The sequence below is a fragment of the Clinocottus analis genome, unplaced genomic scaffold, assembly GCF_023055335.1.
Source record: "Clinocottus analis isolate CAN_PGR_092001 unplaced genomic scaffold, fCliAna1.0.p SCAF_11, whole genome shotgun sequence".
In the NCBI taxonomy this organism is placed as follows: Eukaryota; Metazoa; Chordata; class Actinopteri; order Perciformes; family Cottidae; genus Clinocottus; species Clinocottus analis.
In genome coordinates, this window is record NW_027175832.1 from 2,728,459 (window position 1) to 2,747,558 (window position 19,100).

At 41.9% G+C, this 19,100-nt stretch overlaps 2 protein-coding genes across 3 annotated transcripts; one reads left to right on the forward strand and one right to left on the reverse strand.

Moving 5' to 3' along the window:
* The first annotated feature begins 1,561 nt into the window (after positions 1–1,561).
* Positions 1,562–9,316, forward strand: pcyt1aa (phosphate cytidylyltransferase 1A, choline a). 2 transcript variants are annotated; one of them, XM_068571252.1, is made up of 9 exons: positions 1,562–1,972; positions 4,313–4,426; positions 4,816–4,915; positions 5,059–5,175; positions 5,302–5,453; positions 5,601–5,679; positions 5,978–6,120; positions 6,211–6,399; positions 6,806–9,316. In XM_068571252.1, the coding sequence occupies exons 2-9, from the start codon at positions 4,313–4,315 to the stop codon at positions 7,022–7,024; spliced, it is 1,113 nt and encodes a 370-aa protein (XP_068427353.1). In that variant the 5' UTR covers positions 1,562–1,972; the 3' UTR covers positions 7,025–9,316. The 2 variants fall into 2 exon arrangements, with proteins under 2 accessions (XP_068427353.1, XP_068427351.1); XM_068571250.1 differs by lacking the exon at positions 1,562–1,972 and adding an exon at positions 3,221–3,332.
* Positions 9,317–9,537: 221 nt separating this feature from the next.
* On the reverse strand, positions 9,538–19,064 carry LOC137781218 (AP-2 complex subunit mu-A-like). Its single transcript, XM_068569834.1, has 13 exons — positions 18,911–19,064; positions 17,407–17,528; positions 13,952–14,217; positions 13,641–13,723; positions 13,401–13,406; positions 13,104–13,239; positions 12,768–12,912; positions 12,412–12,429; positions 11,868–11,987; positions 11,547–11,682; positions 11,269–11,366; positions 10,961–11,072; positions 9,538–10,648 (listed from the first exon to the last, which is right to left on the reverse strand). Exons 2-13 carry the CDS (start codon positions 17,478–17,480, stop codon positions 10,514–10,516), a joined length of 1,329 nt encoding a protein of 442 aa, XP_068425935.1. The 5' UTR covers positions 17,481–17,528; positions 18,911–19,064; the 3' UTR covers positions 9,538–10,513.
* Positions 19,065–19,100: the final 36 nt, after the last annotated feature.

The following is a 19,100-nucleotide window of genomic DNA, read 5'->3' on the forward strand; positions in this document are numbered from 1 at the left end:
GCTAATGGGGAAGATCATACTGTAATTGCTCTGTACACATGTCAAAAATGGAAGGGTAAGGGTACCTGTTATTTTTAAATGATATACATTTATTTTACCTGTATGCAGAGACAAACATCCGCCTCACAACATAAATAAACTTGTTTCAAATCAATAATATATATATATATGTTCTTTTGATATCTTTGTCAGAGTAACACGGACTTAATCAGCAAATTGAGCCATTTGTTGAATAAAGCTAATTTGCGGCAATTTGATAGAAAACAGATGAGATAAATTGCTTGAAGAACTCATGTTCTCGCTGTCTTTAAAATTGAAAAACAGTGCATGTTACACCAGGTTTACAATGTTGAATGAGATTCTAAATATGATCTCCAACAAGAATCTGTTAGTTACACTAAATCACATTACATGTTAACAGAAGTTATTCTCCTAACTGGCATTAAACACTTCTTAATAGCGGTGAATCACCGTATTGCTCTCTGTTCTTCATTTCAAGTCAAACTCTCAATGAATCTGACCACAGAATAGTTGCATAACTTCAATTCACAACAGATTTTGTTGCACAACTTTAACACCTCCAGGGCATCAATTATTATAACGTGTGCCCCTCTGATCTTCAAGTGAAATTACATGTTGTCCTGGAGCTCTCTGCAGGACACAAGAGGACCAGCTCAAGATGTTTTCAGCCCAAGACCCATCATTCCACGACTTTGCTGCCTCTGTGCTTAAACCAAATTACCACTATGTGAAAGGGCAGTGCTACGATCTCCTGTTCTAAACATGTGTAACATTGCAGATATATTTGAATAAAACTTCTCCTTTGGTTGCTGCAGATGAAATGTTATCATTCTTGAGTCAAAATGAGCTTAAAAGAACCCACAAAGCAAAGCCACCATAGTCCCCTTAAAAGAAATAATAATAGTCTTTTCCTGTACTCATCCTGCATTGACATTATCGGTGTTTTACTGTTATGGCTACTACATGAATCAGTTAGAGGAAATCTGATATTAAACTGCACAAAGTTATTCTATAATTAGCTGATTTAAAAGCTGGAATAGTCTTGTTTAATTAAAAACCCATTTGGTCCTTTCTCCTTTTGCCCAATACTCATACAGCTACTGTTCATAATTTGCGAGTGTTGCTGATACAGTTTTTGTATTGTCCAGTAGACACTCATCAACAACAGCAGTTGGTTAACCATAAATAGTCACACAGTAACAAGCTTACATGGAAGGGATTGTGTTAGACTCAACCTAAAACAATCCACAGCAGCCTTGGCGTTTACCTAATATATATATATATATATATATATATATATATATATATATATATATATATATATATATATATATATATATATATATATATATATTCGGTAAAAAATGTTAGGTTTTGCAGGCCTGCTCAGTGTGTAAGCCCTATATATATATATATATATATATATATATATATATATATATAGATATATATATATATATATATATATATATATATATATATATATATATACAAACAAAGTCCATCTGCAGCATAACAGAATCTCCGCTTTCCACTAGGTGGCGGCGCGAGATAACCGGATATGTTCGTCTGTTTTATTAGTTCCTTTAATGATGTCGAAGTTTTGTAGTTCCTGGATTGTTGACCTGTCAGCGTTGTAGTACAAGCTGTCACTGCTGATACTTTTTATGTCCTTCTCGTAGTTTCCACCAATAATCCGAGCCGCGGTGCCTCGGGCTCACCGGGTTTGTTCGTAACGGATTTACCGTTCTTGCCTGTGTCAGTTAACCAGCGAGCTAACAGCTAAAGTTAGCAAACTAGCCCACTAGCTGTGCAGCTAGCTTGCTATCTAGCATTGGTCAGTAGCAGTGTTAGCTAGCTTTCTGTTGTTAGCTCGCTCGTCTGCTGGCAGTGCGACGTTAGGAAGCCGCCCACTCCTGCAAAGCAGCATTCCGGGACAAACGAGTGAACAGTAAGTAACGTTAAGCAGAACATCAAAGTTGTTGTTAAGCGTAAGCTAACATTACCATCCGGGGTCGTTAGCATTATTGATTTTAAGATGTTTTGTAACAGGCGAAAGCGTCCAGTAAGGTTTGACCGAGGCTGCACAACCAGTGACACCAGCAAAAACTCGTCTGTCAGTTAGTACTGGTCACAGAATTAACGTTAACTCACTAGGTTACTGGTACTAGTCTCAGAATGCGTATTGTGCTTGGTACCAAGTTGAGTTTTGGCTTGACTGCGTGATATTAAGTTCAGTGACACGTTGAAAGAAGCAAGAAGACAAGCCTCGGGAACATTGTGTGAAATGCAGTTGAAGCGTGTGGTTTAAATTGTGGAGCTCTGATTCCAGTGGCTTTCTGGCAAAATTGACATTTGATTTTGGCATTTTTGCAAGTAATCCTAGAGCTGAGACAGTTAGTCGATTAGTCAGTTGAAAATTGATTGACATCTATTCTGATCCTCGATGAACCATTTGATTCTTTTGTCAAGAAAAAAATGCCAATCCCTAGTTTCACCTTCTCAAATATGAGCATTTGCATTGCTTTTAGAATATGTTTGGCTTTTGTACTGTAGGTTAAACTAACGAAGAAATTTAAAAACTTCACCTGGGGCTCTGGAAAATAGTGACCAGCTTCTTTCACTATTTGTATGCAATTTTGGAGCGATAATAGATAAATTAATTAACAGATTAATCATGGATGAACGTATGTAGTAGTCATAGGCCTGGGCACTGGTGACTACTGTAAATATCAATCTTATTCACTAAAAAGTGATCTTAGCATTTCTTTTATTACTAAATAAGGTTGGAAGTTGTTAGGCTTGGCACTGCCTTATTGTTTTCTTTTTATAGCAGTCTGTTCAGTTATGATCACATGTGCTGGTCATGTAAATGTCCTCTGTCGGTGTGTTTGGGCTCTGCAGGACTTCTCACTCCCAGCTGTTGCCAATAGCAAGAGGCAGAAGGTTGCTAGTGGTACAGGGAGCTATCTCCACCAGGCGTGTGGACTGCTACATCTGTCACTCATTGTACTGAGTCACACTTCTCATAACTGAACAGCAGCAACAGTCCAGCCAAGACTTACTAAGTCGTAATAGCAAGTTAAAGAAGTGACGAGACTAAACATGTCAAAGTAATGAACCACTCCCAATAAAGACCTGTGGATCATTTTTTTTGTGGCGTGATGGAATGTGTGGAATGGGGCAGAGAGCTTTAACCATAACACAGGAACCCTTGTGGTAGGATAGCAACAGTCGTCGCTATTGTTGTACTAAATATGGATGAACGGATTGGATGTCACATCATTGTGGAGATCGTTGAAGATGTTCAGGTTAGTTAATGTCGTGTTGAAATTCAAAGACTATCTTAGATCCCAGTCCTGTTCTACCAGGATACAAAAGACATTTAATGTTATGTCATTATATATTGACTATCATTGGGTTTTGAGTGTTATTTAGCCAAAACAAGACATTTGTTTGTGTTTTTGTGTGTTTTTTTTTCTCACAGTTTTTTTTTCAATTTTTCTTCATAACCCAAACGATTCAGTAATTGAGAAAAACAATCAGCAGATGAAGTACTGGTCAAAGAGATTGGTTGTTTTAAGGAATATAGTATATTAATCTAGGATGTTGTTTGTTGACATTTTTTACATACAATGTTTCTAAACACATTAAATTGATTCAACAAACAACGAAGTATCATTAAATAAACCAGTGTGCGAAGTTACTGGAAAGTCACCCAGCTGACTGTTATTTGACCTATAAAACACAGTCAGCTGAACATCTGATATTAAAGTTCACCCACTTGTGGTGAACTGCTGACGATGAATCTCCTGATGCCAAATGTGACGTTAACTTTATCACAGTGACTCTTGATTCGTAGAAATATCAGCAGAATCACAGAAGACTAGACATGTTTAATCTTCTGTATGTTTTGGAAAACAATGTTTTATCTTGAAAGAACAAGTGGTGTTATTTTATGTGTCAGTGAAAGCCGCTATTTGTCTTTATACAAAGCTATTTGGTTCATTGAGTGAAGGCACACGCTGTGTTCCTTCTTTTACTGGGTCAAGGTTGACTCAGCATATGTCATCTGTCATAACCTTTCTGCTGTCTACATTTACTGTCGGTGTTTGTTTGCAAAACCAATAAGCTCACGGTAACACACACTGTGCATGTCCAGAACATGGGAACATAATACAGAGCAAAACTGCGTGTCTGCAGCTGTGTCCCTTTTTAATGCAAGCAGTGCATGGTGTATGTGACGTATGCTGCTGTTTTTAAATTGCATTTGTCTTGGCATTTGATTCAGATGGAGGCCCAAAGCTCCAGCGAGCTGTTGCTGTCCAGAAAAAGAAGAAGAGAGAGCGCCAATCGGGAGACCGAGGAGGGAGAGAAGCTTAGGAAAATCGCCAGATGTACTGTGGTGAGTCAGCTGTGTTCTTTGGCTATCATGGAGCAGCGTGTTTGTCCAGCTGCTTCCATAGGCTCTGTGCATATGCAAGTCACCCTGGCTGTTTATGTATGAATGTGTGGCTTGATTTATCAATAAGACGGATGAACAGTTAGTTTTCTCTGAAGAACTGTTAAATCAGTTTTTTTATCTGCTGTATTTTTGCTTGAAGAAATTTCATCTGCCGTGCAACCCCGACAGCAGCAACCTTATTTTCATACAAGATTGTTCTCTGTAATAATATTAGACAAGATTAGATTGTTAGAGTGTGATCATTCTGTGAAAACTACAGTGTACAGTTAAAAGCTTTTGTAAAAATAGATGGAAAACTTTCTTGATCTCTAAAATCTTGGGTCTTCCAGGGACTGAAGCACCCGGCACCTTTCGCAGATGAGTTGGTGCCAGCTGATCGTAAACCCTATGAGAGAGTCAGCATGGAGGAGGCGAAGAAGGGAACACAGCGTGAGTCTAATTCGTTGATGTCTTTCTTTCCTTTTTTTATTCCTCTTGGTCTTATGAAGTCTTGACTGCACTCATAGAGCACATTGGAACATTTAAAGATTCGCTCCGTACAGAATAAATATATCTTTTGTCTCTCTGTCCAGCTGAAAGGCCGGTGCGGGTGTATGCAGACGGCATCTTTGATGTTTTCCACTCGGGCCACGCCAGAGCACTCATGCAGGCTAAATGCCTCTTCCCAAATACACACCTCATCGTAGGCGGTAAGTCTGTCTGTGTCCATAGAGACTTTCACTACAGCAGCGCTCTCATCAGCTGCTTCTGTGTATGAGAACCGATCGAGGCTTTTCAAGCAGTAATTTCAGTATTTTTCTTCTAACTATTCAAAGTGTGCAGCGATGACCTGACCCACACATACAAGGGCTTCACAGTGATGAATGAGGATGAGCGATACGACGCCATCAGACATTGCCGCTACGTTGATGAAGTGGTGCGAAACGCTCCCTGGACATTAACGCCAGAGTTCCTCGCCAAACATCGCGTGAGTAAATGAGACTGAGACCAAAAACTGAAAATTAAATTATCTAAGAAGAAGAATGAGTTCCCCCTGGCTTTGTGTATTTTACTTTTTGCACAATTTGTAGATGTGAATTTACTGTGTTGATGTGTGTTGTAATGACTTTTCCAGATTGACTTTGTGGCCCATGACGACATCCCATACTCCTCAGCGGGCAGTGATGACGTGTACAAGCACATCAAGGAAGCTGGTAGGTGGCAAAGTAACCAAAAGTGCAAAAGTTGCATGATATCATTCACCCATTTATACACTGATGGGAGGAGCCACCTGCCCAGCAGGACTTACTAACGTTCACACACATTCACACACAATGATGTATCCTCCATAACATGTACTGTATTGTGTCTACATGTAACAGTTTGCTCAAACCTTGTGCAGCATAAAGAACATAAATCAGAGCATGCAGACACATATGAAAGAAGGGCAAACTATTCATAAACCTGTATCTGGTGACGACTGACCTTTTCATCCCCCTCTGCCTTCCTCAGGTATGTTCGCTCCCACCCAGCGGACAGAGGGCATCTCCACCTCTGACATCATCACACGCATAGTCCGTGACTATGACGTGTACGTCAGACGCAACCTGCAGAGAGGATACACAGCGAAGGAACTCAACGTCAGCTTCATTAATGTACGAAAATCCATGTTGAATATGTGGCAGTTGGACACTTTGTCGTCTTTTTGTTTTTTGTAACCCTTTGCCGTCGGCGCTTTTTATCAGGAGAAGAAGTACCACCTGCAGGAGCGCGTGGACAAGGTGAAGAAGAAGGTGCGTGACGTGGAGGAGAAGAGCAAAGAGTTCGTCCAGAAGGTAGAGGAGAAGAGCATCGACCTCATCCAGAAATGGGAGGAGAAATCCAGGGAATTCATTGGCAATTTCCTGCAGATGTTTGGTCCTGAGGGAGCTCTGGTAAGGATGGTGGTTTAGTTAGTTTAGTATACATTTTACAATGACATAGAAGTGCCCATAATAACTTTCCTTAGAGCGTGAAACATGAAGGACTTGACACGGGACCCCCACAGCCAGAAATTGAGGCATTCTTGTGATTTGCAGAACACGATCTGCCTAATAATTCTGAAACTACAGCCAGCAGAGCGCTAGCTTAGCTTATATGATGTTGCTCAATTTAAAAGGGCAAAGCTAAATATGAATAACAGGTCAACACAAACAAAACAAAGATGTGTATAGACGCAGCACCTCGTGACGGCAGGGTTTTTAATCCTTAATTCATCCCGTGCTCCAGTCTTGTGCGTGCATTAAGCTGGTTGTATTGATATAACGGACGATCGCTGTGTTTTCTGCGTCGCGTCCACAGAAGCACATGCTGAAGGAAGGGAAGGGCCGCATGCTTCAGGCCATCAGCCCGAGGCAGAGCCCGAACAGCAGCCCCACCCGCGAGGAGCGATCCCCCTCTCCCACCTTCCGTCTCCCCTTCTTCAACAAGACCTCCCCGCCTCCCTCGCCTCCTCCCCACCACAGCGGCGCCCGCGGATACCTCATCAGCGAGGACGACGACGAAGACGACGAAAGCTAGAGCGCGTCGGATTCCTTCTCCGCCTTTGAGCCGCAGTCGGAGTCGCTAGATAAAATGAGCTGTCGAAAAAATGTGGTTTCCATTGCTCTCCTGCTTCCATTTTTTTTTTTTTTTTAGTTTTAAGATTTTACTTTTTTTTTTTAACTCTTTAGTGTCACGTTAAGTTTAACCAACGGTTTCTGCACGGCGTTTGTTTTTAACTGGCAAGTCTTTGTCTTTGTGTAATGGTCAGTAAAAGTTAACACTATTCACTCGAGTTCTTCGAAAACTAGTCTCATTTACCTCGGCCACTTTTGATGTCGAGTTTATTAGTCACTCACTGTCACTTAGGGATACTAGCCGCGGTTACACTTGGTGCTCTGCTCCATCCATGATGGTTTTAAGGCTGGCGTTGTATGTAGTGAGGTCAGGATTATTGTTTTGGTCATGGCTTTAGCGGGAGGGCTTGCAAGGTGGGACAGCACATCGACAGAGGTGTGGGAGACCTCGTGGAGACGCTGTTGAATATCTCTAGGAGAGGGTTTTCAGAGCGAGTCTGAAAACTGGACATTTAAATGGTTTGCTCGTGTGGCTCATATTCTGCTGGAAAAAAAAACAACTTAACCTGACTTTTCTTTGAATTAACAGAGAATTTCCAGATCTCTTCCAATCTGACCTGAACCCGAGTGTCGAGTGATGTGCGTCTTCTAAACAGCAGCTTTTCCCCACTTTGTCTGTCTGCTTCTGGACTCTGCGTGTCCGCGTGTTTGTGCATGTGATGTTTTTGCTTGCAAGCTCTTACGTCAGCATGTCCATATGTCTTCTGTCAACCTTTTATCGACAGATTCAGCTGTGACTTTACTGCGTTTAGTAATACATTTTTCTTTTTAGAGTTTGTCCGTCTGCTGACAAGAATCAGTCTTTGGAAGACAAGTTATAACTGGACGCCTTTTCTTGTGGCGTAAAAAGAAAGTTCTGCAACAATGACCCATTCAAATATATTTTTGTAAATTTCATCTTTCCTTTCATCCTCTATACAGATAATGATCTTAATCTAGTTTGTTTTGAGGCGCTTTGACAGTTTGAGCAACGAATCAACAGAAGCAAGGCTGGAGTTACATGTATGCGTATGTTTGTGTGTGTGTATGTATAAATATACATAAATGGTTATTGCTCTAATGCAGATTCTGTATCACTTGGGGGTTTAGAGAAGTACTACCTTTCATCTGATACACATGTGAAAATGTTACAAATTAGGAAGTTTTCATACATCAAAGCAGACCTGAGAACTGTCTGAAAGCCCAAATTCTCATAAGAAATGACATCTTCTGCTTAGTTGAAGCCATAAGCACACTTTTCTCCTCATCAATAGCATGCATACATGGGAGGATATACGAGGCCATCCAAAAATATTTGGGGGCTTCGGGGTGTTTTCTAGATCTTGGAACAATCTCCAGGACTGCTGCTTAAATGAAGTGGGTCAGTGCACACAGCCGGCATCAGTTTAAAGATGTGTTTTGGCAGACTGTCCCATTGTGGTGTGAGGGTTTTAGATTTATGAATCAGTGAAAATGTATCAGATCAACATTTATGTAGCTACCTCCTTCCCCGAACTGATTCTGTTTCCTGAGATGAGCACAAAGAATGAGCATTACTTCAACTTTCTGAACCATTGTTGCAGCACTGAGGCAATGCGACTGGGTCAAATATTTGAGATTTTCCGGCCTGTGCGTGTGTGTGTGTGTGTCCTGCATCTCCAGTGATTAATGCATGTGTTGTGTCTCCTGTTACCAGAAAATTAAACATCACAGGTGATCTGAAGATGTAATGCAATACTGTTGTGATGACTAATATAAATGTTGACGGATGTTGGATTGGTCTTTTCAAGGCTTGGTTTCCCAAAAAGAACTTATGGCTTAAATCCTTTTTTTTTGCTGCAGTCTGTGTCTATTCTTGTAGCTGCAAATTCATTTTTAAGATTGGGAAATAATTCAAAAAATATATACATTCTTGCTTCTGTTAAAAGTTCACAAATTCAGCCGCGATTTTGGTGCTAAGCTACTTTTGGGAACCCTCGTCTCGATTCTTGTGAAATCTGTTCGTTCAAAAATCAGTGCGAGCGTCTCAGTCGGAGCATGTCCACGATGTTCAACGTGGCAAAGACTCGAGTGGCGAGCCAGTAACAGCCACTACTGTGAGATACAAATGTAAATGTAATTGTTTTAATCACATTTTACTGTTTGGGGTTATTGTTTAATGTCCTGGATGTAGAGGAAGGGCAAGACAGAAAAAAAATGTATTAAACATATTGGCCAAAGCACATTTCTTGACCAATTATTGTCTCCTGTAGTTTCATGAAAACGTTGAGTTGTTTTCTGGATTGAGCATTTTTAGTTTCTCTTCAAAAATGTGAAGAAAAAAAAAAAGTTGAGCCAGAGGATAGGATGAAAAGTGAACTAGAGTCGCACTGTAACCCATACCGCCCCAAATCTGTTCCCACACAACCCCAGACAGACGGAAACGGGTACTCGTGCTTGGTTACATAATCAGATTTTATTGGACAGAACGGTCACCAGGGCTACAAACATGAAGAAGCAGACAGTGATGAGGCAAACACCAGGGGGAGACTTCACCTCACTGCAAACACACTCCCACTGCCAGATTTTCCACAAAACATCTTTGAATCAAAATAGTGTGTGACAGTTGATCTCGGTGCTTCAGGAATAGGACATTTAGGGTCAAACTTGCTTGTTGGGATGATGGGCAGACCTCAAAACTGTAACGTCGCCCAAAAGCTTTAACTTGACTCACTGGATGCTGGTAAAACTAGTGGGAAAACAGCGAGGGAAAGAACCAATACACTCTCCAGAAAGTACAAAAAAAAACAGTTCTGTCACTATCAATTCCTTCCGTTTTCTTAGCGACCCATAAAAGACTTTTCAATCGAGACTTTTGAGTCCACAATACAGAATCAGACAATGCATCTCAATTCGAAGGGTCGGCTCTACTGAGATACAATTCACAAGAACAATATCAGGATTCATTTAAACCACAACAGCTACACATCATCTTACAAGGGATCACCTCTTGGACTTGTGGGATTTTCTTAAGTAACTGGAGAGTAGATAGTGGAATAATAACACTTAAAAACACAAGAGAGCACCCATAAAGACACCAGAGGTGCCTCCAGTCCTCTCCCCCTGGTCCCCATCTGCCTCACTCGTCTTTATCATTCAGACACCAGTTGGTTTACAGGTTTACTCGTCACTACAAGATATATACGATACAATGGTTCACATTTTGCATATATCTGTGCATCATATCATACTTTTTTTTTTTAAACAATGTAATTCAATTTCCAACACTTAGTTAGGAAGGGGTGGAGGAGGGTGGGGTGTGTATGAGAGAAGCTATAAGGATTGAGGGGGACAAGAGAGAGAAAAAAAAAAAAAAAGTATTAAGATAGAGGGGAGGAAAGTGGTCACGTCGCCGCCTGGAGTGGGATGAACTTTAGCAGCGTGTTTCGTAGATGCCGGAGCGGCCGATGTACCGCACCCATTTGATCACATCGTGGTCACTGTAGTTGAGCTTAGACTCAAACACCTTCAAATAGCGCACCTTCAGACCGGAGGGCGCAAACGGGACCTGCAGAGATGACAAGAGAAAAAAGGCAAAGACGTGTCTGAGCATGCTGGGAGCTGTGGGTCGCTGGTTCTTACTCTGGGCGTGATGATCACGTGTGTGTGTGTGTGTGTGTGTCTGAGGCAACAGGAAGCAGGTTGTAATTTGCATGGCTCTGACTGGGATTACATGTAATGCAAAGTCCATTTGTTTGGTTGCCAACTCCCAAAGTACAGCGATTTAAATACAGCGTATTTAAAAAGACAGGAAAGCTTCATTAGGAAACAATTGTTCACCAACTACAGTTTCACATTTGACAAATTTTTGCATTCTAACCTCAAAGTTCATAGAGATGGGAGGCCTGGCCCATTTTTTCTTATCGTTGGTCGGCAGCAGCTCGATCTCAGCGCTGATCTGAGACTCCTTCATCCCAGCCATGCGTTTGATCCTTAACACACAGTAAGCTTCGTCAGTGTTTTACAGGTTTCAGTTAGAAAAAAAGGTTTGCAAAAGAGAATCGGACTGTGTTAAACAAACAGACACCGAAGAGAAGCAGTCAATCATTAACCTGACACGGAGCGCATAACACCGAGTTTGGTTCCATCTTATGACTTTTGACTCATACGGGTAGAGTTGGGACTCACTTCCATACGATGGCGTTCTCACTGGCCTTGTACTTGGCTTTTCCCTTCATACAAATCACCTGCACGCCGCTAGTGTTGAGGGGTGTTGGGATACGCACCTGAGGAGTGGATAATGAAAGAGGAGCAACACTTGTAACATATTACAGCAATCAAATGTCACGCGTCAATCTCAGATTACACTTTGTTCTCGTTTTCTGAGGGTTAAAAAAATGACCAATTTGTAATTAAGGTCGAAGGGTCGTTGGTTCATTAGCTTCTTGCCTTTGATCAGGGCTCACCTCGATCTTTTGGGCCAGCAGCGAGGGTTTGAAGTTTGACTTGATGACCACTTTAACTTCCAGTTTGGTGCGCCCGACCTCCCGGACTAAAGGAATTACTCGAAACGGCAAGATGATATCTTTAGTGGTGCGATACCTGTAAAAAGGAAAAGTAGTTCATGTTACAAAATGATTTGGTTTTACAGAGCATTAATGAAACAACCAAAAGGAAATGCTTTTATTTTTATGTTAATCAATGCTGTTCTCAAAATACTACGAGGACACACACTAGTATACTCTGTGTTACATGTTTGAAATATTAGTAAAAACCCATCTACTGACCTCATGAGCTCATACTCTCCGTCAGGGGGGATGAAGCTGATGCTACGCTCCGAGTCAAACTTACTGAGGCGCACACACTGGTGGAACGTGCAGTCATCGATGGCTATAGACTGCTTTCCACTGTCGGGGAGAAAAATACATCAGACACACACAAAAGAGACAATGGGGACATTAGTTCACTTGGTTGTCGCTATTAATTACAACTAATGATTATGATACCAAAAAACAAAAGTATTACTCTCCCTCAATTAATGAACCAAAGTTAACAAAAAAAAGTACACATGAGAACACAACGGCATAATAACCTGATGGAGGTCAATGCCAGAATTGTGCAGTAACACAAACACAATCCCCGTTAGATGGAAGATTAAAACCAAACATTTCACAAAATAAGGAAACAATCATTGGGATGCACACTGAAGAGTTAACAAGGTGTGTTGATTGGTGCATGAGATGATTCTTAATATGCGAAAAGGGCTCAGACAAGACAAGTGTGTGTGTGTGTGGAGGTGGCAGAAGGTGAGGACACTTGTCAGTACAGTACCTTCCTCCCCCTAAATCACTGAGGTACAGCACATAGAAAAGAAAGAGAGGGAAAGAAAGGAGAGATGCATCCAAAGGAAAGAAAAAATAAATTGTAATGCCCGTCTTGTTGCGAACAGCAAGACACTCACACACTCATAACAAAGACAAGGGGCTAACAGACAAGGTGCTCTCTTAAATGTTAACTCAACAATGAATTGCATTGTCAGGGTTTTTTTTTTCTTTTTTCAAAAAGGTGGAAATAATATTAAAAGCACAATTCTCAAAGAATTGGAAATCATTCAAGTGATTTTCAGCCTCGCTTATCAAAATATAGTTCAGATATTCAATTTGCCGGCTGCTCGTTGGGTCACTCACCTCTTCCCCGCTTCATCCGACGCGCCTCCCTTGCCCTGCTTGTCGATGACAATCTTATCGTTCATGCCGAATTTGCACTCTGGCATGCCGCTCAGGTAGCTCTTCATCACTACTCGGCCCGACACGTGCGCACTCAGAACCTGGCCTGGACGGGAAATATTAGGACGTTAAGTGTGTTTTACAAACACATTTTATGGAGAAAAACTCAATTTTCTCCATCTGAAGCTGAAACCGTAAACTCCCTTCAAAGCCAATATTCTTTTAATTCACTAATATGCATGTGAACATTAAAGGGGAGAGACGTGCAGCATGCTCGGCGAGGACGTATGAACCGACCTTGCGGTGACATGAGCAGGTTGACGCTCTCCAGTACGTCCAGGAAAAGCTCATTGCGGCGATACTTGATGCCTTCGCGACGCCAGCCGATCTGGCCCGTCACCTGGCTGGTGATCTGAGACTGCTCCTCTTTTGTCTAGGAGGAAGGGAGGAGAAACTGTATCACGAGGAACAAAGGCAGGCCGCTCGCAAAATGAAAGGCCGGCAATGAAAAGGGGATCATTAAGCGCTGCAGGGAGGGAGGAAACACATGACACACCGCTCCATACATGGATCAAATTCATTCTTGTTTATTACCTGGTGCTGAATTATGAAGAGTCCAAGATCAAAGTTGAGGGAAACGAGGAGAGAAAATAAGAAACTGTTCAATTTAGATCATGATTGGCAGTTTAACAGCTCTGCAACAATGTTAGCATTACAGCTTTCCTTCAATGGCTTCCCTATAAATATTGCGCGTCCGCAGTGTTTTCTATCATTTACATTCAGACATGAATAGAACATTATAACCTTCATGAATCATGAACTTGTTGCACTGACCTGTCCCTTAATGCCCTGCTGGGTGATGAAGGTCTTCAGAGCTCCAGTCTCTGAGTTCTGGGGGTATCCAAAGTCCAAGATCTCTGTATGAACACAAACAGTCAGAGATAAGATGGGGAAGAGAATAAACTAGGACTGTAGACTGACTGAGATATATCAATACAACTTTAACGTGGGCGATGAACACAAAACAACATCACTATTAACACCCATTTTAAATATAATGATCCTTTGTTGAATTCATCCCATTTTATTTTGAATAGTGCAATTCATTCCACACACACAAAACATCTCCAGTTGTGGTCTTTTACCATCCAGCAGCTCGTAGATCAGTACAAAGTTATTCTTGATGTTCTCCTCGCTGATCTTGCCAAAGTAGGCGGTCATGACGTCACACATCTTGTAAAGGAACTCGAACACCATGGCGGCGTTGACATTTTGCTTGGTGACTGCCGCCAACCAGATGTTGGAGCGCTTGACGTGGAAGAAGCTGGTTCGGGCGATGTTGGTCACCGGGGATCGCACCTGCTGCCGGGCGTGAATCACGTTCACGCGGAACGCATCCACCGCGTTGCGCCTGAGATTGGGCAGGGAGGACGAGCGACAGAGAGACGGAGACAGAAGACAGAGAGGCGGACGTTTGAGTCGGGAGCCGAGAGAATCGTTTCAGGCTTTTACACAAACAGTGAGACTGTTAACATATCGCCCTGTGACTTCCTGTGAAAATATTTGCTGAGTTTGATGTCCAAGTTCTGCGCTGGACTCAAAGTAAATAACCCCTTCAGACCTCAACAGCACATCCACACATTTCAAGGAACAAGCCATGGTCAAAAAAGATGTTCCAACCAAGAGGAAAGGGGACACCTTGAGTTGGTGCATTTAGACAAAGAAAATGAGTGCTGTTTTGTGTAAATGGGGATAATTACCAGGAGGGAGAGGGGAGGCTCTGAGAGTTTAGGTTGGCACGCAGGCAACGGCATCATAATTATATGGACTCCATGGGAACAAAAAGAAGGTTTAACAGTGTATTGTCCACATGTGATTACAGATGGACAATTTTTTTTGTTTAAGAAGAGGTTTTGATCATGTTTACCTGAAAGAACACCTTAGTGCCATGATGCTTTGTGGAAACACAGCCCTGATTAATGTGGATATATAAAGGACACGGCATGTTCTGACAGTAATAAAAAAAATCCTCCTGGGAACTTTGAAAGGTGGAAAATGGCAAAAACTGTCGATCTTAGTGATATTCAAGGCTACTTTTTTCTAATACCATATTAAGGTTAGAAAAAGCAAGCCTGTGGGTAAACAATTTAACAACTTGCTTACTGATGGTACTATTTTAAATAGTACCATGAATAACAAAAGGACCAGACATGAACTTGCATAGCTACAATGCTACAATTTCTACGAGGTCAGCAAAAGCATCAAAATAACAACATCTACATTTGAAAGTTGAAGAATTCAATGTCAACAAAAGAATACAATAAGGTCAGTATAAGAGGCTGTCATGATGTCCAAATATCACAATATTAACAAATAGTCTATGAAACGTCAAAACCTTTAACTAGACAAATGCGTAGTTGATTGCACACAATTCAAAGGCCCACCTATACAAGCAAGACTCAATTAAATTGATCTAGAATGATCTATATAGTCTAAATTTCTTTATGAAAGACCAGAGAAGAGTTCAAGGACGAAAAGACTTAATTAACCATCATATCCCATGCTCAAGACTACATGCTGAGGCTCTCGTAGGGCTGTTTGTGAGCATCAATACTCGTAGAAGTGCTCTGGAAGTGGCTGCATTTATTGGCTTTGTCCGTTGGATCTCAACATCTAGCGGTTTATTTACCGCTCTAATGTCATGACAGGTGACTCATGCTTAGAGGAAGTATCGGGACGTTGTCTGTGGACTCAATGGGCATGCAGTCAGGGGTTTCAGGGGGACATTGATCGGTGGCCATGAGAGGGGGGAGGAGTCATGCTTGATAGGCTGGAGCATCTCTTACCTATTCCTACAGGGGCCAAGATGGACAGATGGAGGAAAATGGTGATACAGAGGATAGAGAGGAACAAAGGATGAAGTAAAAGGAGAGGAAAGAGACAAAAATGCACAAGACATTTTCGTGCATCATGTACACAGACAGAGTGAGTAACATGGTGTTTATAATGAGGCCATCATTGTAATCGAATAGGTCAGCGGCACTATATTACTCTTTCATCTACGTTGCCATCACGACAACATGTGTTTGTTGATTATTTGCATTAGTCCACAATAGATAGATGTCGACATAACATTACGAAACATCCACTGAAACAACATGATAAGTCTGGTTTACTCTGTGCTGTTGCAGCAACAAGGAGGTTCAACAAGACCGTCTGACGGTGCAGAGAAAAGCAGCCGCACAGTATTTGTGCTTCTGCTGATAAAAAAAATGAAGCAACCACATTTACATTTTGATTGTTACCTAGAAATCAGAGAAGAAAGGGATAATCGCACATAAGTCTGTACGACACAAACCTGCAAACCGGACATTGATCTAATTCAAACGGACTATTATGGCTCAGTCTGCTGATGAAACATGCTACACTGAACAGCTCTAAAATGCAGGATACTAGGATAGTGTACGGTTCTATATTTATCCGTTATCTCCTCTGTGGCTCTAACCTTACTGTGGCCACAGCAAGACATTAAAAAGGATTAGAAATGCCTTACTGGCCCAGCGGCGTACATAATTGACACACTAAAATCCATTTCTACCATTGTTCCCTCTCTGCACCATGCCAACCCTCACTGTGTCTACAAAGTACTGGACTGGTGTCTGCTCAGAAGAAATGCCTGCAATACACTCAATCGCTGAATATGTCTGGGTTTACACGAAACAGAATGGTGTGTGTATGGAGACCGGGTATGTCGACTTAAAGTGAATCACATTAACAATGTGTCAAAACAAACGAAAATAATAAGGGAGAGGAAAGGAAGAAAGACAGTATAAAAGTCAGATTGACTTGTGGATCTATGAGGATGTAGCTTTTTACCAGACGTATTTACAATCTCACTAGGTTTTTAGCCTAATACTCCAAGTCTACACTTAGTATGACTGAGCCGTGTTTTTAGTCGTTCATCTCATGCAACCTGGTAATGATTAATTTCCCATCCATTCATGCCAACGCTAAGAAAATGATTTTCTTCACAGAGAACAAAAAGATGCTTTCTATCAGTATCTCATTCCCATATGGCACAGATAAAGTATTAGATTAACATCGAGGTGAATTTGGAACCTAGTCTTTTACATACAGGAGAAGATGTGGTTTGATACGCACAAATGAAAGTGAACAGCATCATTACCTCAAGCATTATGTGCTCATTCAACATTGAATGAGGACATGATTTTTCCCACGTTAGGTATAATGCTTCTTTTGTATTGATGTTGTTTTATTTGATTATAGACCCTTGTGTTTTATTATATATTTACTGACAGATGTATTGTAGTCCATACAAACTTGTGGTCCTTTGGGAAAGGCTAGTAGCATGGTCCTGAATGTAATCTTGGCTTAGCTATTTTTAAACACATTTACTAGGCAATAACAAAACAGACAAATGTAAAGTACTTAACCACGAACAGGGACAAAATCCCTTGTCATCCCTTTTAATCAATTAATCCCAACCTGTCCGGTCCTGTCCCCCAGATTATGCCCCTGTCACTGACATGAAGTTCCACATAATTATGCGATGTTACAGCATTGCTCCTGTGGAACGTACCCAATGTCATCTCGGTAGACGCGGGAGATGAGGACCTCCCCCTTGTGGTTGTAGATGAACAATCCTCCAATCATTGTGGCTGCTTCTCAGTCCCAACAGGCCATGGCGAAACCAAACCCCGCCTGAGGAGAGCAAGAGATTTCAGGAAGGAAACAAGGAAAGCAAAAAAAAAGGGGTGATAGAGAAGTGAAGGCAGTGAAAAGTGAGGGAGTGACCAACAGTACAGGGAAGCACTTGTCCTTCACATCCGCTTCCTCCGTAAGTATGTGTGTGTGTGTCTCTCCCTCTCACACTCTCTATTGCCAATTGAATATATCCTGCAGCTGCCCCACTGTGGTGACTCATTTTTGTTACGTGCATGTGCATACACACTGAAAAATCACTCCAATATAGGCTGAAGAGACTCCACTACAACCATCCTCACCAGTCAAATCCGTGTTTCTTTCCCAAGTGAGATTAACAGCAGATTAGCAAACCCCAGTTTGGAGCAGGTTGCCATCAAGTAGCCAGTTACAAATGTGTTGCTCTTGCTGGACTGCACTTTACTACCAGGTGCAGCCTGGATCTGATTGAACTCGGCATGAAATCCAAAGTATGATTAACACCCTAAAGACGAGCAGACTTAATTTCAAAGCAAAGCAGACAAACAAATCATAGCAATTTCGTCTCGATCGAGAATGAAGCTTCTGGAAACCAGGGGATGAAGGACATGCTTATAATTCCTCGAAGACAGAGGCCATACAAGTCAAATACACACGGCGCCCAGAGGAAGTACACGACACTATCGCATGTTCGCGATCTATAAAATGATTGTATTCCCACGTCAAGACCGGATTAACCGTGCACAAGACCAGAGCGCGTTAAATCGCCCTTTTATTGGCCGTCAAGATGTCTGCTCATTCGGGCGATGTTCATACATTTCACATATTTCCAATTGCTCCTCGACGAGTTAAGGTACATATTTGCGTGAAACACTTTCTTTTGAAGGACCGTTCGTGGAGGCTTGACCTTCAGCTCAGATCAAAGTGATGGAGAATAGCCCGAGTGAGAGATAGCTAGCTAATTTAGCTTCAGATAGCAGGCTAGCTATCGGCGATGTTCGGCCAGCTAGCATCGAGCCGAGCGAATATTTTAAACGGACTTCCGGAGAAAAGAAAAAGCTTTCGTGTAACATGCAACCACTTACGTTATTCATACTCCGCGACTTATATATTCACAACGTTACATGACAACACGAACTGTCCCCAATATCATCTAAATCGTTAGTAAATAGCATAAATGACACGCGTTATGCTTTTACTTTTAGGAAGAGAAAACCCGCCTCTAATTCGTGATACAACTTTCCGCTGCTAGCTTGACGTTAGCTGACGCAGCTAACGTTGCTAATGCTAGCGTCGCCCCCGAGCGTTAACCGTTTCACCGGCTTCTTTATAACGGTTATCGGGACACAGTTGACCATTTTGGTGAGAAACGTGCGAAACGGTCTCGTCCTCGATGAACTCACCCGAGCTCTCTCACGAACGCCACCGGTGTAACGCTCCGCGTCTGGCCTCGGATGTTAGCCTATGTCAAGATCCAGCAGGTTCCCAGTTTTTACACACCCGCTAATTCCGCTCCTTCCCCCCCCGCTCCTGTGATGGCTGTCAGCTGACCCGCCGTCCTTACGCACAGCCGTTGCGTTGTGACAGGAAAAG